Here is a 23,030-nt window from a genome sequence, read left to right on the forward strand (position 1 = left end):
GTGTGTGTGTGTGTGTGTGTGTGTGTGTGTGTGTGTGTGTGTGTGTGTGTGTGTGTGTGTGTGTGAGAGAGTGTGTGTGTGTGGACATGGCAGAGGAACGTCCAGGTGCTGGTGGGGGGCCATGCAAGGACTGTCTCACAAAAGTGAAAATTAATGTCATGAACGCACACACAGAGATGAATCTGTGTGTGTCTGTATTGTGTGTGCATTGTGTGTGTGTGTGCTTTGTGTGTGTGTGTGTGTGTGTGTGTGTGTGTGAACCCACCAGTCTGCACACATGACGATATCAAAGTGACTCTCCAGTGCTGAAATATCCAGCTGACAGTCCCACCTCACCACCCTGTAACACACACATAAAAGAAAGACTGCAAGTTTAGCATCGGCAGGAATGGCGACACAAGACAACCGGTGTCGCTAAAACACGACACCGAGGAGAAGCTCTTTGCCCGTGTTTTTATTTTTCGTCCTTCGCTGCTTCTTTCCCCTCTCTGTGACACTCTGAGCTTCCTGCTCTCTGTCACCTTCTCCCTGACCCCCACTGTTTTTCTGTTTCAATAGAGACTTGGAGAAAGCGTCAGGGAGGGAAGGCATGTCATCTGTGAGGTAAAGAGAGGGAGCTTCTGACATGACACTTGACATTTATACCATGTGAATAAACACATACGCACACACGGACACAAACTGAAAAGCCACCACCATACAGGTTTCTTTTTTTCCCACTTTATAGACATAATCATTGCCAAAGAAAGCTGTACCTTTAAAATAAGAGTGTCAAGAATCAGAGAGAGGCAACAAACAGTCTCCAAAGTAATACAAAATATGTATTTTTCAACCCTTTGTACATTAGAAAAATGCAAAAAAAATACAAAAAGAATACTATATATATATATATATATATATATATACATATATATATATATATATATATATATATATATATATATATATATATATATATATATATATATATATATATATATATATATATATATATATATATATATATATATATATATGATAGGATGAGCTATCACTTAGATAGGAGGCGGATTTTGAAATGGGACTAGGTAGAAATTTACTTTGTTCTTTTGCTGGTTTTCCAAAGCAAGAACAACAACCTCTGCTTGAAACTGAAGATAATGCAGAAGTACCTTAGTGTGTAACACCAGTGAAGGCCACACGGCACTTCTCAAAAATATCTCTGGGTCCAACAGACTCCAGTACAGAAAGTTTGAACTTCTCTCCTGAAATACTAACTCAATAATTTTTTTTCACGTCATTATGATGTCATTAATGAAACCCAGTCCTTCTGATCAGGGAGGTGGTGGTATTTTTGAAAAAAAATATCCATAATTAAGTAGATATTAGGCCTCAAATATAGGCACATTTGGGGGTGTGACTGGCTTGACTAAAATGCCAAGTCTAGAGTAATTGACTGGTTGTTTGGATGAGGGTCTTTCCCTGGGCAACTTGTGTTGTATGCAAGTTTGGATTCAGTTGTTTTTGTCACAAGTTGTTACTGAAGTAGTAAATACATTTTTAACAGCTGTTTGTCAACTTGTTTTATTCTCTAAAGACTATTTTTGGGGGCTTTTTGTCCTTTAATGCACAGACAGTTGAAAAGAGACAAGAAGGGTGAGGAGAGAAGGTTGCAGCAAATTCATGCCATGAGTTGGAATCAAGCCCAGGTTGCTGCAGTGGTGAAGTTCAACTTGTATTTCATTTCAGGAAAGAAGAATGAGTCACAGGAAACCAAATTCAGCGAGTAGAGCAGGTGAGAAATGATGATTCTGTTGCTGTTTAATCAACGCACTGTGACCGGGCGAACATTGGAGCGTCCACATGTCATCATGCTTCAGTTTAGGTTGCTTATGCTGAACGTTGCCCCTCAGATGCCTCAGGACGTGACAGTGGAACTCTGCCTTGGCATAGTGGGGGAACAAATGCCCAATGCGTCATCATGAGAATGTTGAAGAAAGCTACAAGCCTGCTTTTCACCTAGTGTCCAGCTGAGGAAACAGCAGGCTTCTCCAGTGAAAAAACATGTTTCTTCTCTTGATGGTAGCCATACACCCATCTCTTATTGCCAGTAATGATCACTGGCATCAGGTTTGGCTGATTCCACCTGCTTACTGATATAGAATTTGATGTTTTCTTCTCTACACCAGCCCACAGTCCATGGTGTTTTCTGTGCACAGTTCCACAACTTTTTGATCACTCCTCGTATTTCAAAGTGCCTGGATCTAACCAAAGGCTTGTTTGCTACGTCCATTTTTATATACAGCATATGGTTTTCCCTCAAACTCTTAGTTTGATGCCTCTATGATACTGACAGTGTTTTAAATATATATTACTTTTTTATGTTTATGTATTTTTTGCCATTTACGGGCAGAGAATTCCGATCACCATGCCTTGTTGGTCTCTGGGTTGCCAGGTTTTCTGTTTCCACCAGTTTCAAGAATGTGGTCACTCAGTCTGTATTTCACCACTGCGTTTCTCAGTTACTTGCCGCTCATTGAGCTCAGACAATCTGCAATGTGCTGAAATGCCTTGAAGTACACTGAGTTTTTGCAGTAAGCTACTCGTGGTTGATTTGTTCTTTCTTCTTGCTACAATTTGGCTCTAAGGACTTTGCTAGAAGAGCCGAGCTTTCCTCTTCATCTATTTTTCCACACCATTTTCCCTTCCTCTCTTTCACACTGTCAGGCAGATTGGGGGATTATTAATTAGCCATTATTAACACTCAGTAAACAAAACATTAGGCCCCGCTAGAAACACAATCTCGATTCGCAGCAGGAGGCCGCAACATGCACGCACACATACGCATGAATGTGCACACAACCATCACGCGACATGCCCCTCCCCATCCATCCCCTTGTACAATCGCAGCATGGCCTTCGCCCTCTCTTGCAGCGCAGTGATGACAGCAGGCATAATCTGAAAAGAAAACAATCAAAGTAATGTAGCCTAATTATACGTTTGCTTTTTCACTCCATCTTCCACTCGTGTAAATATGCACAGGAGCGAGAAGCAGGGGGAAGAGGTAGGGGAGCAAAACAGTCAGTCAGTGGAAAAAAATGCCTTTTTGAGACGGGGACAACAATTAACTATGTTTTAGCCCCTCCTTGCATATGAGGTGTGAGTATGTATGTGTGTGTGGGTGTAGTGGAAAGTTCTGCCAATGCTTTCTGGATGAAATATAACGACCAAGGAAAGCCATTTGTCTTTGATTATCCTGCACGCATGAACATATACACACTTGAAGAATAGATATTATAGTATTTAAATGACAGCGTTTGCCATCAATTAAATTGAAAGACATAAAACTGTGTCTAAAAAATTATTCATAATTGATTCAAGATGAAAAATCTGACCTGTAAAAGTGTTTAAAGTTGGACTGCATGAGGAATTCATACAATGCAAAGGTATAAAAATGTGTTGTTTCATTTAAAGTTGGACCAAAATCCTCACTTACAGATATTTGACAAAAGCATAAATGGAATAAAACAGTGTCTCATGTTTATCATCTGAAAATGTCAGCCAGTGATTTAGCCAAATTCTGTAAAGGAACTTATGTCAGGGTGACGATTAGGTTTAGGCATCTAAAATGCTGCACTAAAACATTTTTCTTGTGATTACAATGAGGATTTTAAATGACGAAAAATCACTCAGTAGATGACAATTTGGCATTTGAAGATATCATAAGTTCCTAAAATCTAAAAATGGGAGAACATTAAACCTTACAATATGAGCTTGTTATGCTACAGTAGTTCACTCTCACACTGCACAGAGGAGAAAAACATTTCTCTTACCTACTATGTGCAAAAAATAAAGTGTCAAGGTAGTGTAAAGTCACTGTGAGTAGAAATGTTGACAGTATGTTATACTTACAGGCTGTCCTGCATTACAGCATGCTGTGGACTCCAATCAGAGGCGGCACTTTTGAGAAATATTTCAGGCACTTCCAGCTTGATATTTGAACACTGCAAACACAACTGCACTGACTGCTCTTCTGCCTGACTGCTGTCACAAAAAGCCCACAGTGGAAGTCACATTTGTCCACGAAGAGCTTTAAAAAAGTTGGTCTCACCTGGAAGATACGCGTGTTGATCCGAACTTTCCAGCTTGTCTGTTTCTCTCGATCAGCTGTCGAACATCTGGTGTTCCAAAATCAAGGATTCATCGTAGGCATATATTACAACTGTAGAACAATATTTAGAGATGCCTTCCCCATGCATACTGTAGATGGTCTGACATGTTCATTGTACATAAAAATGTACATAATGAGGACTCTAGTGGACAAGCCAACATGAGCAAAATTTTAAAACTAATCAAAGTGTATTATTCAACACACTGATTGCACCAATTTTTGCCAGGACAGTCTCCTTCTTTGCACTCAGAATACTATCGCATAAAATTCGACATATAGTGGTTTTCATATATAAATGATTTCTTTAAATTTGGCACAAATGTCCACTTGATGTCTGGAACAAACAAAAGTCACTGTCACCTCACAAAATACACTTTTGCTCATAACTTCAGAATTCATGAGCTATATATATATGACAAGGACATTTTTACAGAAGTATAAGAAAAAGGATGACATTATAAAGTAATGACATTTTATATCCAAAAGCTTTCAGGTCAATTTTTTTGCTGTGACATGAAAAAAAAACAGTTCTCTGACCATTCTTTACCATCAGAATTCAGGAAGAGAAGCACAGACCAGGACTAGATTTAAACTTAGGTTGAATACTGAATGGGTAACACTAATTTTGGGTGCTCTCCTTAAAAATGTGGGGATTACATGGACCTTCTGCGCTGCAGGGATGGAGATGTGTGTGAAGTGTTCACATTTTAGAATCTTTTTAGTTCATTTGCAGCATCATTAATATTCGAAGTATTGTCTCCTGAATTAAACTAATACTGCTACCTGGAAAAAGTCACACATACACCTGTTTTCTTTTCTCAAACCCTCTAATTCTGGCATAAAATAAAAATCACTCTTTCAACTCCATCTAACTGATGACACTTCATTACATCACCCCAATCATAGCTTCTCTCCACTGGTTCCTTGTTTGAAGAGAATAGATTTTAAGATTTCATCGCTTTTACAGCTCATCTGGATCAAGCCTGAATCTAGGTAGCAGAAATGCTGACTTAGATCCTGAGATGGGGTTCTTCTGGCTGTTTCAAAGTCGAGGCTTGAATCTAAAAACGGTGACTTTGGAAGGTCCCTCAGCTTTGGAACAACCTGCCTGATGAGATGCAGCTCACAGAATCAGTGACTTTCTCTTTTCATCTCCGAAAACCAACTCTTTTAACATACTGCATTTTTGTCTTCTTTCTTCTTACTTTGCTTTGTTTGACCTTAATGTATATGGTTTTGGGTTGCTACATGGCCTTCGGTGTATTTTGTTTTATCATTGTCTGTGAAAAGCACTCCTTGTTTTTAAAAGTGCTATATCATTAAAACTTAATTACTGCAATGGCGAGAATCGGTTTTATTGGCAAACCATAAACATGCCTAATATCTTATATTAAATTCCTTTGACTGCACCAATTCTAGTTTCTTTCTAAATGCAAATATCAAAAATTTTTAGCAAAATTAGAACATTAGTTCTCAGGCTAATCATGAGTTTCGCACTGCTGACCACCCTATTAAAGACACTCAGTTTAAAGTTTTGGAGTGGTTGCAAAAGACACAAAATCTAAGTAAGGCCCTGTGTAGGTGAGAGCCCATGTGGGGAACACGCCCATGGAGAAAGCATGAGTGAGCACAGATGATCTCCAGGGATCTAGAAGCAGATCACAGCAGACTCTAGTTGGATCAATGGGAAGGCTTTTAACCACAGATACAAAAACTCACACTGTCCCTCTCATATGCACACACACACACACACACACACACACACACACACACACACACACACACACACACACAGATGAATACACACGCACACGCGCACACACACACGCACACACACACACAGATGAACACACACAAAGGCAGGGTGATTGATGTCAAGTTGTCTATTAATACACTGGCTTGTGGAGTTGCAAAGCAATTCAATTAGGATTTCCTTGTCTTTAAAGCTTGCAAAGAGCTGAGACAAATCCAATCGACAAAGACAGAGAGACGGAGAGCAGGAATGCCTGATAAGTTGATGGACGGATTGATAGCTGGAGAGCCAATCCAAAATCAAAGAGGCCTCGCGGATGCACAATAATATGTAGGTTAGCGCACATTTACATGCGAGTGCATCAACGCGCGACACACACTGGACACCTGTGCTCGAGTGTGTTATGCATAGGGATGACAGGCCGAAGAGCAGAGCAGCTTACTGTAATCTCATCACCAGCACACCACTGGGGTAGAGGTCAGCACACGCACACACACACACACACACACACACACACACACACACACACACACACACACACACACACACACACACACACACACACACACACACACACACACACACACACACACAAAGAAATAAAGAGGGAAAAAGAGAAAGCAAGAGGCAGAGATTTGAGTATTATTGAACATTAAAGTGGAAGAATATTTGCTCTCGTCGCTTGAAGAAGACAAGTAGCAGCCAATGACGTGCATCAATCATTCTTAATGGAACATTTCAATTGATTTTCAGCATGAGTATTCAAGGTCACAGCAACAGAGCCTCTCCTCTCTACGGTGTGCGTCTGTGTGTGTTTCTGCACTATAAATGAGGTCAACCACTTGTAAGGAAAAGGGAAAAATCTACTCCCCAGATATATCCAAATGTCATCTGTTCACAACTTCTTCCCTGGGTATCTTCTCATCTGTTTCACAGTATAACACTGAACCCTATCACGGCCCACTATCTCTTTCTATTCTAACTGCTAGCTGCACAATAAGACCATGTGAGATAAACAGGAGACATTAGCACAAGGCTAAGACCAACAGCTTCCGCGGCAAGAGGAAATACCACACAGTGTCTGCAGTATGTGAATGGGCCAATTTGGCTGAGCCCAGAACGAATTATGCGTCTTTCTCAACCCTCCCTTTTCTTTCTGTGTGTGTTCGATCCATTCTCGCTATGATTTCACTTACAATTCTCCCTATGTGTTTGTTCTGTGAAACAAAGCAGTCGGTCAATGGCGTATTGTTTGTGTGCCCAAGTGTGTGTGTGTGTTTTACAGGCTCCATAATGTTATTGTTTGGGCTTATTGTGATCGGTAAAGGAGCATTGTAGACGGCGGAGACAGAGATATTGTAAGCAGAGCTAAATGTGGAAGTGCCACATTGGTCAATGGGGAAGAAATGTGTATTTATATTTCCTGCTTTTGTGAAACAACTGTGGCAAGTCTGAGCTTCTTTTTTGTCCTCTATGTGAATAAAGCTGAGATCTCAGAGGATGGAAGAGAAAAAAAATGACAAGCACGATGAAAGGAGATGGAAGTAAAAGAGAGGGAAAAACAAGAGGCTACAACAGAAGATCAGACAGGGAGAAGTGTAAAATGGGTAGGAAAAAAAAGAGCAATATGGTTTGTAAACTGACAGAGTTGATCAATAACACACTCAAAGAACAAATGTCTGCAAAAAAAATCTCACCTAAAGATTTGTCCTAAAAACTTAATTATAGGCCTAAACCTTAACCACGCACAAAAACATTTTAAACAAACCTTGATTGTTCCTGCTTCTAAAACACTCATCAAGCCCTAACCCTAGCCTTAGCATTAGATGAAGTCTCAAACAAATTCTGACAGGATGGCAATTACTGTGCTCTTAACTTGGCATTGTGGGCAGCTAGGATTGGTAGATGCCATGTTGAGCGCTACTGGCTGAGTATTTGTCACTGTTGGTGCCCCATCTGCTGCATTTGCCTAAAGAATAAAGAGGTGGACGGCTTGTTTTTGGATCCAAACTCCAATCCAGTCTCCGATTTTAGTGCAGAAACATCAAGATAATCTCTACTTTCTGGTTGTGACACTGCCTCAAAAAGTCACTGTATAGCTGCTAACAGATCACATAAGAAATTAATCTTGATCACACAGCATGGAAGATAGTAGCATATTTATTAGCATTAATAACGGTTTGGATTGCAGTGTCCTAATTAAGATGTTTAATTGGCAATTTGCATAATGATTCGTGACTGTTTAAGCAGAAACTATGAGACCAGGATATTACGACTTAATGTGCCAGAATTATTTTGCTGCGTTATATATACTCTGTGTATTAGGGACACCTAGATACAACTAATGCAGTCAAATAAAGCTGAAACTCTTTAAGAGAGGTATTAACACAACTTTATGGTCCATTTGGACGATGCAGAGTGAGAGATGTTTATCTTTTACTCTGCTGTCGAGGAAAAAATTGCAAATTTTGATTCACAGCAATACAGAGAAAGTCAGAATGTATCCTGCATTGTTCTACAAGAGAAATACAAGCATGAGATTAATAATATGACAGTGAACACAAAACTCTTGACAAGTCCCTGACATGTGTAATTTATGGAATTCTTCTTAACCATATTGGAGACTCTGAATCTAAACTCCATAAGATGACAAACGAGATTCCTCAGACTGAAAAACTATTCAATTAAAGAGCCTTTTTTTCTCCTTTTTTCTTCTAGTTTTTACTCTGTTTATGTAACACACACAGATGAATGTTACGCTGGAAGCACTGGTCAACTGTAACCCAATATATATTTAAAAATTTAGTATTTCTAAAAATAAGTAAACAGATGATTAACATATAAATAAATGATGACATGTGAGCTTACAGTGGAGTTTGTTTCACACTAGCATCATGGATGTAAATGTGGACAAAGCGATTAATGTAATAATGTTATATTAAATCACTAAATCCAATTTGTGATTCTTTTGACATAAAAAAAAGAGCTTTCCCCTATATAAATATCTGAAAATCTCACATACTGGGTGATCCGTAGCATGTAAATTAATCGTATCACATCAATGAATTCACATGTGATTTCTATCCAAGGGAACGCACAACAATTTGTCTACTTGAAAGCCCAATAGAAAAAGACAAAAGTATTCACAGCAACAAATCCATACGGAACGCAGACAAATAAACGTGAGCCAGAGGAACGAGGCAGAGATGCAGAGATAGACGGGGAAGAGAAGGAGAGAGGACGATGAAAGGATACTCTGAATGGACTTCTCATTCCCATCTGATAGCAGAACTTCCTTCACGTCAGCACAAATGGCAACCTGAGAGACAGGAAAGAGACATGAGAAATGAAACAACACAGAACAAAAGAACAAAACGCAAAAGCACTCTTAGATGAAGCAAACATCTGAACGCGCATGCACACATTCACACACATTCACACACACACACTATAATGACATAACCATATCTACAAAGCTTCACTCTTGGCAGCCCGGCCCGCCCCGCCCTTTCTCACCATTGCTCCCTCTCCTCCCTGCCATTTCCCTCTCTATCGTCACCCCATTTTTATGTCTGCATTATTTTAATCATTCAATCAAATCAGTCAATACTTTTATCATTGTGGCTAGCGGTGGGGGCTGCTATCTTGCTATCACTCTGTTCAGTAATTGCATTGTGACAGGGGATGATGGCAAGCGCAGAGCCTTTTCATTTGACGCTGGGTGTTTATCAGGCCGAGCCATCACTCCGTTCGCCGCTGTCACTCTGCACTCGGCTCACCAGGCCTGCCTGATGCCCTTCATATAACTTTGCGGCGTAGACTGTGAGAGAGGAAGGGAGAAAGAGAGGGAGGGAGACGGGAGAATGGAAAGAAAGCGTTTGTGCTGTGTGTCTCTGTGTGAAGGGAGATATAGATAGAGAGGTGTGTGCTTTACTATAACCTCATCTTTTCACAGTCTCTTTTCTTTGCAGATGCTGTTTTTTATATCAGCAAGTGTGTGTCAGACTGTCAGTTTCTGTTAAGGACCGTGCATGTGTGCTCATGCACATGGGTGAATGTAAGTGCAAGTGGTTTTTGTGCCGCTGCGTCCGACTGAATCATCCTAAACGACTTATTCAATGCAATATTGATTCAAATGGCATATAGAAAATACATGATGTCGAACATGAAGTGCAAGAAATTTCCTGAAACAAACACACACATATGCCGTCACCCGCACAGACAGACACACACATGTTCAGAGCCTGAAGGGTGTGTGTGAAGGGGTCACTGAGTGCTGTGTGTCCCACCATCTGCTTAAATGGAGGATGGGACCTCCAGGCTCAACCAGAGCACCCAGCTGAAAGATTAAGAGCTCAACCTGGCAATCCATGAGCAGCGTCCTGTCACCTGCCACCACCACCAGGTTATAAAATAGTCATTCTTTCATTCTGCATGTCACTGCGGAGGAAGAATTTCACTATACAATCTCATCCTATATGTCTTAAACATTTCAGCAGTAATATTAGAAGAGCTGCTCTTGACAATATGTTTCAAAATGGTAAACGGTCTGCACTTACATGGTGCTTTTCTACTTTAGTGATACTCACAGCACTGTACAATGTGTTTCTCATTCATCCATTCACACACGAGTGGCAACAGAGCTGCCATGCCTGACACTGGGAGTAACTTCGGATTCAGCGTCTCACCCAAGGACACTTTGACATGTGGAGCGGTGTGGGATTGAACCGCCAACCTTGCAACTGTGAGCAACAGTCGCCCAGAAAGAGCTCAAGTGATTAAATCAGTGTAAGCTGTCACTTTAATGCATGAAGATCAACTAAGATATCTTTGAGTATCTGAACAAATCTTCTCTAACACTCACTAATTAGAGCAAAACACACAATATTACTGATCATTTTTGGCCATAAATGGAGCAAACTAAAATTGTCTCTTGTTGAGACAGTTGAATCCAAATCAAAAACCTTCAGCTGGCACTAGATGAAAAGTGAGAGGAACACCAAAGTTGTTAAAATACATCGTCTGATGTAGAAAAAATACATGACATTGGTAACAAAGTTTAACCTGCTGGTGGCGTAAAAGTTTTTGGGTCACAAGAAAAGTCAAATAGAGGTAGAAAGGTTTAAGCAGGATTAAGAAGTGAATACCAGCTTTCATGACTTAGAAGAGAATCCTAATTTCATTTATTTGGCGTTGAGGCTACATTTGATTACATGTGGCAAGGAATTGTTTTATGATTCTCAGGTAAATTCTTCAATTACAGGAGCACCTTTGTTTTGTTTTTTTATTTCTATGCAGATGTACACCGCAACAACAAAACCACTGACAAATCAAGTGGTTAATGTGCATCATCTCACTATAATACGATGTTCTCCTGGGAAACCTTGGCTCCTGGCATTCATGTGGATGCTACTTTGACACCCACTGAGATACTGTTTCAGAGCAAGCAACCATTCTTTTCATGCAACTCCAAGTGCTGTACATAGGAAAAAGCTAAAAGGAGCAGATGTTTAATTAAAAATACAAAACAACAAGTATAATAATAAACTAAGGAATAAGAAATGATAGTAAGACTATGTGACAAAATAAGAAAGCGCACACATTTTAAGCTTAAAACTGAAACTAAAAGCTAAAAGCAGCCTGAAAATGAGTCTTTGACTGGACTATGTTAGACAGGTAGACAGAGGCAAGGCCATTTAGAGATTTTTAGACCAATAAAATCAATTCAAAAGCTATCAGCCGTTTTAAAACAAGTGTAACATGTGTACTCCTTGGGGTCCTACTCAGCAAATGAACAGCTAAATTTCATATAACTGATCTGTGGAGGGGCTTTTTTGACAGAACAGAGAGTATGGTCACATGCATGGTCCAGCCTATAAACTCTCCAGATCCAAGTCCAATCAAGAATCTGTGGGATGCACTGGAACAAGTTTGTTCCACAAAGGCCCATCCTACAACTCTCAGGGCCCAAATAATTGATACCAAGTCCACTGCACCTACACAACATTAGGAAGGTGATTTTACTGCTGTGGTTAACAGATGTATGGTTGTTTATTTGAAATCCTACGAAAGGACGCATTAAATCTAAAAATATGTGTATTATATAAGTGTGTTCAAATCTGACACACTTATGCCTGTAAAAGAGAAACACATATTTGACACAAATCATAGCAATTGCCTGCTAAGGGTTGCTACTGCTGTGGCTCCAGCTGCTCTCTGTGTTGATAAATGTGCAACTAAAACTGTAAAACTACATGCTGTATGTAGAAAACACAAATAAATGGCATCCACCTCCTCTTTCACCTCATGCATGTATTTCATGTTTCACCTTCTCCTCCGAGTCGAGGAGTCTGATCAAATTCATCACCATGCAATTTAAAAATTAAATCCAGTGTCATCTTAAATTATAGAGCGCACTTTAACAGGGCACTGATGGGGTATGTGTAAGAAAAATTATGTGATAAAATTAGGGTGTGAAAATTTACATACATTAGAATTTAAAATAAAGAATTAAGGAGGGGGAAAAATGCAACATGGAAAAGAAGTATGAAATGCAACAGCTGAAGCAATACTTAACGAAGTGCTGACGTGGACAACAGAGAAAATGTGGCGGATGTGGTGTCAGTGACGGATGAAGGAGGGAGGAGGAGAAGGAGAGGTGTGAAGGAAGGATTCCATCTTGAGCCACCAATGTCAAAACATGGTGTATTGACTGCCAGGAGATAAAACGCACAGACACGTACACACACACACACACACACACACACACACACACACACACACACACACACACACACACACACACACACAGAATGGCATCAAACAGATCGATGGGACACTGACGCCTGCTATGTGGAGGGGCCCTTAAGACCCTGGCTAATAAACCCTATGGCTGACAGACTGCAGTATATCTGGCTGTGTGTAGGTGTGTGTGTGTGTGTGTGTGTGTGTGTGTGTGTGTGTGTGTGTGTGTGTGTGTGTGTGTGTGTGAGAAACATGGCAGTTCTGGGCAGACTTCTGGTTTATATGGCTTCATATCACTACTTGTGTCATAGGATGATTGTTTGCGTGAAGATCTTAATCTCTTTTTGAAATTCAGAAGTGCCTGCATGTGGTTCAAACAACATAAAAATCATGATCAAATTAAGAATCCAGAGTATATTAGTCATAGTTTGCAATCAAACAAATAAATAAGTGTACTAGTATGGAAGTGGCAGGCACTGTGCTAAGATGCATTCCTGCTTTATTATTATATTAAGATTATATATGTATATAAGAAGAGAGAGAGAAAGAAACTTTAAGATATACTTAGAAGTCTTTTTGCACATTATATAATTTTTTATGGCATTTTTTTTACATTTAGCACACTGTATATTGTTACACTGTACAATGTTTTATATTACATATTACAGCTATCTTATTAACTCATTCTAGTCAAGTTTTTAAGTTTTTAGTACTTCTGTGAATACATTCTGTGCCAAAGATTGTAGCTGCTGTAACAATTTCCTACAAAGTATTAATAAAGTATCTATCATTTTTGAACAGCCTACCCCAGCTTTGAGCAATGTTGCAATGAATGATTTTTACCAAATCTTGAACTGTTAAGGTGAAGAAATCCAATTATTTAGCCACTTAGGAGCTCACCGGAGGCATAAAATGTTCTGTGAACAGTAAAAACCAAGTTAATTATGCCATGTAAGTAAAGAGTTTACCTGTGTATAGTTGTGAAGGTATGCAAATACACACAGAGACACACAACAAGTGAATGATAGTGTTTGAATAGGTATGGATACTGGGTGGCCATGCTGGGTGTGTATTGATCGATGAGGGCTAGTTTTATTAGAGAAGCCAGTGTGTGTGTGTGTGTGTGTGTGTGTGTGTGCGTGTGTATGTGTGGTGTGTGTGTGTGCGTGTGTGTGTGTGCGTGTCACTTACCATGAGCCCACTAAGACAAGTCATACCTCCTCCTAACTCGCACACTGCACCCCTGAGAGTCAGAGAGGGAGACGGAGACAAGTGGGAGTGAGATTCACTTTGCTGAGCCAAAAGCCAAACCTAGCAGTTTAGTACTAACACACACACACACACACACGGTCACATACTGTACAGTAGATGTGCACAGATGTAGACACGCACTCACACACACACACCCGCATACTATCATACAAACACATGTACACACACAGTAAACACAGCAGGGTAAGAAATATCAATTCAACCATCAACCTGAAAGCTGAATACTGAACATTGAGAAGCACAAGCTCAATCAGCGGGAAATCTGAGGAACACACACACACACACACACACACACACACACACACACACACACACACACACACACACACACACACACACACACACACACACACACACACAGAGAGAGAGTCCTGTAGCTTGCATGCTCATTCAACCCCTCTCTCCATCCTCTTCCTCCTTTCATCTTCCCTTCCCCTCCATCTCCAGCCCTGTCCTCTTTCATCCCTCCCTGCCTCCCTCCCTCCCTCGCTGACCTTCACTACACCGCTCTGATCAATACCCCTCTCTCCCTCGCCTCCCGCCTCTTGAATGTTAAAACAGGAAATCAAAGGGTGACGTTCCACCTTGAGTGGAAATCAAAAGTGCCTGGGTGCTTTTCAGCCCTGTGGCATGGGGCAGGCCAACGCTCAGCAGACAAGAGCAGGGGAAAGAGCAGCAGAGAACAACACAGCGTGGCATGGAAAGGTACAGGCTGACATGAGTGCTGAGCATTTACCACAGGGCCCAGTCACATTTCAATTAGAGGGGAATTTCACTGAAGTGGTGGCAGGTTCTTTTATGAACTTGAAATACTGTATTCTCAAAATGTAAATTTAAAAATGTAAATCAAGCATTAACGTAGAAAAAGTGATATATTCTGGCGTGATTATTCCCAAGGATGCTGCTACTTTAGCTTCCTCCACCTCCTTTCTGGTAATTTGTGTTTTCAATTTTCTCCTTAATTTTACTGCAGGAGAAATATTTTCTAAGTGAGTTTTTCTCTACCGTGGTCTCACGATCCGTCGGCGCAACCAACATAATGCTTTCAATAAGTTTGCTGGGGAAGAATGATGGCCTTCTGTCTGTTTTTGTCATAAAGCAGCTTCACGTCGGTTGAGAGTAGGGCCATTACATGCTGCCAAACATCTCTCTGAACGTCTCATTTGTTCACACAATAAAGAAAATGCTTCGATGTTTAAGCGGTAAATGTTATACTGATGTCAAACTGTTGCAGAAAATGGAAAGCTGTCGGATCTATATGGAAAATCTGAATCAGATTACACTGGAATTGCTGAATAGAAAGAACCTTAAATACAACATTCAGACCTTGACGTGTCATTAATCCCAGATGTTAGGGCTTGTTTTCTGACTGAGCGGGTTTAATGAGAGGACTAACTCACTTGAACATGTGGCGTTTCCGCAGACAGTAATGCGCCATCACCTCTTCTGACGGCCACACACCTAAAAGTCAGACAGACACCAGGAGAGAGAGTCAGTCGATCTGAATGCTTGAGTGATGTGATGTTACAGCGACAGATCTTCATGCACCAACATATATCTTGCATCTCCAGTGTCACAAAGTGCTTTGATCCCAGTGTCTGCACCTCAAAAGACATTAATATTGATATAAGCCCCCAAAATAAAAAAACAAAACAATGAGTGTTCAGTGAAACATAATTGGATGCATTGTGTTTTCCAGTCTGTGTTCATTTGCTTCTCTTGTGGTTTCCACCTTGCCTGTGATCCAAGGCTCCTCTGTCTCCGTTTGTCTGTCCGTCCGTCTGTCTATCCTAAATCCTTGCAACACACTCTCTCATTGGGCACTGTGTATGCAAGTGTGTGTGTGTGTGAGTGTGTGTGTGACAGGGGGTCCAGTGGGTGATAATCACAGCGTGCAGGCCTGTCTGGCTTATCACCTACTGTCAGCCCTTCTCCTTCTGCCGTGCATGTTGTAACACACACTAAAAAACGCGCACACTTGCATGCTCTCTACTATTTCAGCACTCTCCCTCTCACACACACACACACACACACACACACACACACACACACACACACACACACACACACACACATCTTGGCAGTAGAAGAAGTAAACATTCATTTGAATAAAACTTCAGTTTTTTTTTCTGCTTCTGGCTTTGAACAAGAAGGTTGGCGCTCGTCTGTGTGTGTGTGTGTGTGTGTGTGTGTGTGTGTGTGTGTGTGTGTGTGTGTGTGTGTGTGTGTGCGTGTGCATCTGTGTGTGTTTATATGAAGGAGTTGCTGGGATGAAAAAAAGAAAAAGAATGTGGGGATATAGAATGAGTTGGAGAAAGCAAGCAAGCAAGCGAGGGAGACAGAGATAGAAAATGAGCGAGGTAACGAGAGAAAACCGGAGAGGGAGGGTGAGAGGAGGAGAGAGAAAAGGTGGTAGTCGATATAATAAGCGGCTTACAGGCGGTCTCTCTTCACCTCATGGGGCAGACATCACTGCTCGCTCCCTCTCCCTCTCTGGGTCGACCTCTCTCGCTCACTCTCTCTCTCACTCGCTCTCTTTTCCCTCTCGCTCCGGTCCGCCTAGATTAGCTCAAGCAAGCAGGATTTAATAATGCCTATTGATAAAATGTCCAAATATTCCTTTTCCCCATTAGAAAAAAACACGCTTTCTACATCTCGGCCTGACAGCACACACACACACACACACACACACACACACATACAAACACAATGACAGGCAGAGTAGCTGCACTATGTGTCGAGAGGAGTGTCAAGACATGTAAGGCTGAAATACGGTGACATTTTAAATTTCATCCCCTTCAGCCGGCAGCTTGTCACACAGCACAGAAAACTTTATATTGTCAAGTGGCACACTGGTCTGTCTGCCAAACTGTATAGAAACTGGAATTGTGTTATTAGTGATGCATAGAAATCTTACATTTTATGTGACATTTTCTGGATTTAAATGTTAAAGTTGGTGGATATTTTTTTTTTCTGATATCAAATAACATTAAAAGTTCAAATCCAGCAAAAAAAAATTAGTCTTTTCTCGATATTTTCTGGCTTTCCTACCTTTTTCTTGTTGCTGCTGAAGAAAAAAATGAGTCACAGGTTACATATTTTTAATGAAAGTAATCCCCTAAATCTTCTGTGAACTGTAGTTTTTTGCAAGTGTCGCTAAAACAGAAGTAAGCAGTGACTTTTTAGGGAGACAATTTTCAAACAATAAACATTTTGTAAGTATTTATAGGGGCAGAATGGTGTGAGGGGCTTTGGTAAAAAAGAAAAGCATTATCTAGTGCAAGTGTGCGACTCATTGTGGCTTGATCTTTGCAAGAAATTTAGTTACAACAACCAGAATACTGAAAAGCACCAGCCAGAGTCTTTAAATGATAAAAAGATGCACTGTGTGTTGTGTGTTGTGTGTCTGTAGCTGCATCTTTGCCCCCTCCCCCTTCTGATTGTGTGTTCACATGAAACATAAAGGCATCAGAACACAAACCTTTGCCCTGTGAAATGACAGCTCACTCTCTCCCCATTTTGTCAACAGATGACACTTGACATACGAGGTCACCCAGAACATCTTGGGCAGATGAACAGTAGAGGGTGGTAATGCAACATTAAACTAGGTGTGATCCACCATTCGAAAGCAGGAGGGAAAAAAGAATGACCCTCCAACTCTCATCCTCTGCTTTCCTTTGGTTTTTTTAAATCTTTTTTGTCGACTTCTGATGATGTGCACGAGTCATGAGTGGCATTTAATCTCCCCACCGCCGTCCTATACTGAAACTGAATGGGGAGATTCAGGGGTAAATCAAAACAAAGCCTTGCAGTGCCATTCTCTCAGGAGTCTACATGTCCCTCACTGGATTTCTACATCACTTTAAACAGAGATGCAGCAAGGCCTTCTGTGATTATGCTGTAAAGAATATTATTACCACGTAACACTGTAACCAAGAGTTCAGTTCAGTCGCAGTAATGTCAAGTGTTTTCACACCTTCGACTAAGGGCCTGTTTCTGTCCTCTAACTGGTGCACACACACTCCCAATTAACTTTTTTATACACAAAACTATGTGCAAAAAGAGTGTGTGAACACTTGTATGCGTGTGTGTGTGAGAGAGAGGGAGAGAGCAAGACAGCACTAAGTAATAAAGCTTTGTAAAGCATATGTGAATCTGATGCTTAATCCCCAACTCCAATAACATTAATAGCCCAGGGTGATAAGAACTGTGTATGTGTGTCTGTGTGGTGTGTATGTGTGTGTGTGTGTGTGGTTGCATGTGTGATAAGTATGTGGCGCCTGTTTCTGTGTGTGTGTGTGTGTGTGTGTGTGTGTGTGTGTGTGTGTGTGTGTGTGTGTGTGTGTGTGTGTGTGTGGCTCCCAGGTCGAGGTGCACTGTAGGAAATGAAAGGATCAGGAGTGGAGAGCAGATTACTCTTCCTGAGGATAATGAAATTATTTCTCACCTTCAATTACTAGATGAGGGAAGGAAGCAGTGTGTGCGTGTGCATGTGCGTGTGTGTGTGTGTGTGTGTGTGTGTGTGTGTGTGTGTGTGTGTGTGTGTGTGTGTGCATGAGTTTAATATAGTTATCGGTTCCAGAAACTAAACATTGTCAATAGTGTCATACTAAAAACCATATGTGAGGTTATGAGATTGTTCACTAGAGACACCCAACACTGAATTGCATCTGTGAGTTAAAGAATTACTTAAAGTATTTCTGCTCTAAAACTTGTGTATTTGAAAATATAAACGTACATCACTTATGGTGGCTTTATATGTAATTTTATGTGTGAGGAGGTTCACCTGTTTCACACCTGTAAACCCTTCTTGTGCCTTGATAATGCTTCTCTGTCACGACTGCACACTTTCTCGAAATAAAATGCATCTATATTTACATTCACAGTTATTTTGAACAACTGTGTGATCGATCAGTTAATGTCTGGATATAATAGTTGTAGTCTTCCTAAGATAAATCAATCTACTAATACAATACAGTCATGATCTCAATACAGGTATCCCTGAGAAAATGAATTGTGATGATCCTATATGCAGTTTCTGCAGGTTTTAAGATGCATTTTTTAAAAGGTACTTCATCTTTAATTCAATTAGCTCAACTTTCAAAGTCAGGATGTTCCTGTTTTCAGCCTAAAGATGCTTTTTTCCCATAGTATGACATAATATCTGATACAGATGAAACTAAATAGTTGAATACAAGACATGAGTATTGCAAGCAGATTGAAATAAAGATATGACTCCTTCTGAACTATAACTGTATTTTCTAACCTTCAACATAGGCAGTGTTCACAGTACTGGAGGTGAGAGGTCTCTTAAACACATCAGAAGACTGGGTTGCAGCCACCACCTCAATCTGCTGTATAATGCCACTGTCCTAAACCCACATCCTTCTGCAGCCTGCTGACCTGATTCTGACCTTGGGAACTTATGGCAGCGCTAATCTGGCTTCAGTAGCTGTCAGTAATCACATGCACAGGGATGGAATTATCCATTTATCCTCCGGTTTCTTACTGCTGCTTAACCGGGTTTTGGCAGCAGGCTAAGAAAAGTAACCTGGTACAGATTCCCCTCGCTCATGTCATCCAGGACTGGCTGAGGGATTCCAAAGTCTTCCAAAGCCAGAGATCCAACAGCAGGGATGGAATTGATGAAGGAGTTCCAGGTGCTATTACAGTATCTCAGGAGCTAAGCCAAGCTAGCCTGACAGTACTTGAGATGAGGCTGTTACTCTGTTCTTAGTACAAAGAATTAATTAAACGGAGCCCGAACACTTTCATTTAAAAGATAACAGGATCTGCTTAAGTTAGCATGTGCTGAAAGCAATATTGATTGCTGCTTCTCAGACTGTTTAAATGTCTATAAAGTTCAAGCACCCTTCATGTACTCCAAATGTTAAAAGAAAAGTGGCTCCTGCAAGTCTGACATATCCCAAATTATCTCTGACAAATCAGATTTTACCATCAAAAAGTTTACATATAAGACCAGTCGATGATTATTGTGTTTACTTTACAATTTAAAAACATGCCCAACTGATGACTGTGGTGTATTTTCATTTACAATGGAGAGCTTTGAGATATGAGGTATTGGTCAACAGTTTTCCTTAACAAGCAGAAATTTAGCTCTGTTTCTTTTAACTCCAAGAAGTAACATGTTTTCACATTTCTTTTGTCAGCCTCTGTCAGGTCTCCTGCTGAGGACAGAATGCTGCCGTATAGAGCAACTGAGAAGACAGGATGAGTAAAAGAGATGAAGGAGGAGCAGGAGGACGAGCAGGAAGCGGGAGGAAAGTTTTAAAGGATTGTTGAAAGCAGTGAGAAGGAATGTCAGAGGAGATTGGTAGCAGAAGGAACAAGAAAAAAGTCAGGTGGAAGTTGAAAGCAAAAAAAATGGCATATAGCATTAGAAAAGGAGGCAGAGGTGAAGAAGCAGAAGATGAGGAGCTACGATGAGGCAGGAAGAGGAGTGACAAAGAGGAAGAGGAGGAACAGGAGTGGGAGGTATAGGAGGAGGGAGATGGAATGGATGGCAAAAACGGAAGGAAGAGGTGTCAAGATGGGGTTAAGTGGGCTGCGATGCTGCCTAGTGCACACAACACACACACACACACACACACACACACACACACACACACACACACACACACCTCTATCACTACTACATACTGATACACACCAACAACAACACACACAGTTTCTTTCTCTCCCTGAGGCCCAGCGTGTCTTCAGGCTCTGTGGCTCTCTGGTGGTGATCCGTCTCCACATTAAGCGAGGCCTCAGATAATTCCTAAGCCTCCTCCATGGCCGATCCAATAAGGGATAAGGCTCTCGGCTGGCCATGATCAACTGACAATCTGTCCTCTCACACGGCTACTTTAGTGGAGGCCGGGATTACCCCAGCCAGCCTAAACAGGGTACACACAGTTCATAAGAGCACATAGCTGCGTGCATGTGTGTGTGTGTGTGTGTGTGTGTGTGTGTGGGTGTGTGTGTGTGTGTGTGTGTGTGTGTGTGTGGGTGTGTGTGTGTGTGTGTGTGTGTGTGTGTGTGTGTGTGTGTGTGTGTGTGTGTGTGTGTGTGTGTGTGTGTGTGTGTGTGTGTGTGTGTGCGTGCGTGCGTGCGTTCCAGAAAGAGGAAGATTGTGTACCTCAGTAAAGGTGTGGGCAGTATGGGTATGTGTGTGTACATGACACCACGGTGAGACATTAGAGAGCTGATTGTTGCATCTAGTTTGTATAACAAGTAGTATTTCAGGTGGTATAAAGTGACCACAAACAGTACACATGTACACATAAACCTGTGTACATTGTTCATCTGTATTTGCAGTTTGTTGTATTTGCACTAGTATGTTACTAAGTTGTTTTTTTCTCTTTTTTCCTTCTCTTTTAATTCTATTTTTTATTCTTCTTATATTACTTGTTCCACATTTGTATATATATTTATCTCTGTTTATTTATTATGTATGTTACTTACCTCTAATTTCTTGTTTTCTACTCAGTTTTCTATGTCATTGTTGCACTGTGCCTTTTTAAATTGCCCCCTGGGGACAAAACAGAGATAAAACACCAAGATAATCTAAACTTTGCATTTTAACACTTAGTTTAATACTTTGTTTTCCAAATTGCCATGCATTTAGAGAGAAACATTTTTATGCTTTTATTATATTATTAATCCAAACATCATTAATCCACAAGAAAACATCTATTTGGGAAGTGAATGGAAACACCTAAACTATAGCCACTGCTGCATAGCTCTTTATAAAATATGTTTAAGATGTAGCAGGTCAGTTTTTGTCTTGTAAATCCAATTTAAAATACAACAAAAATTACTTTATTCCTCTAAATTAGAAGTAAAATCCTCTCTGCACACATATGTGTTTGTGAGAATATATAGCGTTTACACAGTATGCAGACATTCACTCCTGACAGGCAATATGTCAATCAAACTCAAAAATATTTTTAAGATTAAAAGTGGATTTTGCTGAAGAGTAAGGAATGATTTTTTTCCCCGTTTGAAGAGTGCAGAGAATCTTGACAATGACATCTGTACAACTCCAAGATCCCTATCGAATAATCAGCACAAAACAAATTTCCTAGTAACAAAAACACGGCTGTAATCAGCAACAAGAATTTGAATGCCACTAAGGCATAACACCGAGTATTTTAGAGGTTCTTCACGCTTATAGGAGTCATCAGGCAATCTCTAAAGAGGGTGCTGACTGCAGTCAAGTGTTTGGAAGCAAAAAAAGCTGCAAGTCAACAGGGATAAAGAACAAAAAGAATAAATCTTACTTTATTTTGTAGCATTTCAAAAATCAGAAAAGCAAAAATGATTCATGGCCGTTAAGGACCTTCATCCCCTGACAAATCAGATTAAGCGAGCCTTTATGAACACCAGAACTATTAATAGCCGTATGTTAATATTAATAACATCTACAAAATGATCATTCTGCCTGGCCGGCATGGTAAACACACACGCTGTGAATAGGCAGTTTAGATAGCCTATTCGCCTTTCACCAGAAGAGCCAGGCAGTGTGTGATAAGCATCGACATTCTAGCCAACAGAGTCCGCCTTGGAGACACTCCTGATCCCTTTTTCCATTGGAATAGGCTCATTTTAGCGCGCACTCGCAAACACACACACTCCCCCGCATGCACACAAACATGCAGTCGCACACACGCTTGGAGGACTGTGCAGGGCTTCGATAAGCGTGGCCCTTCTCTCTCTCCCTCTCTCTGAGTAAACATCGTTTTGGATTAGGCAGAGTATAATGAGAGCAGGGGGCTATCTGCCCACCACGCCTGCATTGTGGCCCCCCGCTCCTCTCTGAGGGGGCCGGGACCAATCTTTACTCTGCTATTTATCCCCCTCCTCTGATAGCTTACTTATCTGCTACAAAATGCCAGGGCTGACTGCCTGTCTAACTGCCCCTATAACTGTCTGCTTGGTTCTCCGCCTGCCTGTCTGTCTGTCATCTTGTCTTAAAGTGCGAACTCAGACAAATGCACATCTACATCTCATTTTATCTCCCCTCCACCTGTCTGTCAGCATGTCCATCTACATCACAGACTCTCTTCCCGAGTCTCATCTGGTGGTGGTTGCTGTTACAGAGGACGG

The 23,030-nt window shown here is 40.8% G+C and overlaps 1 protein-coding gene across 4 annotated transcripts in view; it reads right to left on the bottom strand.

Moving 5' to 3' along the window:
- camkmt (calmodulin-lysine N-methyltransferase) overlaps positions 1 to 23,030 on the bottom strand; it is a 154,144-nt gene that overhangs the window by 39,952 nt on the left and 91,162 nt on the right. For all 4 annotated transcript variants that reach the window (XM_055018491.1, XM_055018490.1, XM_055018489.1 and 1 more), the window contains 5 exons: positions 15,320 to 15,380; positions 13,839 to 13,890; positions 9,159 to 9,222; positions 4,091 to 4,157; positions 266 to 340 (listed from right to left, as the gene is read on the bottom strand). In XM_055018491.1, the coding sequence (XP_054874466.1) occupies positions 266 to 340; positions 4,091 to 4,157; positions 9,159 to 9,222; positions 13,839 to 13,890; positions 15,320 to 15,380 (319 nt within the window). The remainder of the gene's footprint in view (positions 1 to 265; positions 341 to 4,090; positions 4,158 to 9,158; positions 9,223 to 13,838; positions 13,891 to 15,319; positions 15,381 to 23,030) is intronic.

This window comes from Amphiprion ocellaris, chromosome 16, assembly GCF_022539595.1.
Source record: "Amphiprion ocellaris isolate individual 3 ecotype Okinawa chromosome 16, ASM2253959v1, whole genome shotgun sequence".
Taxonomy (NCBI): domain Eukaryota; kingdom Metazoa; phylum Chordata; class Actinopteri; family Pomacentridae; genus Amphiprion; species Amphiprion ocellaris.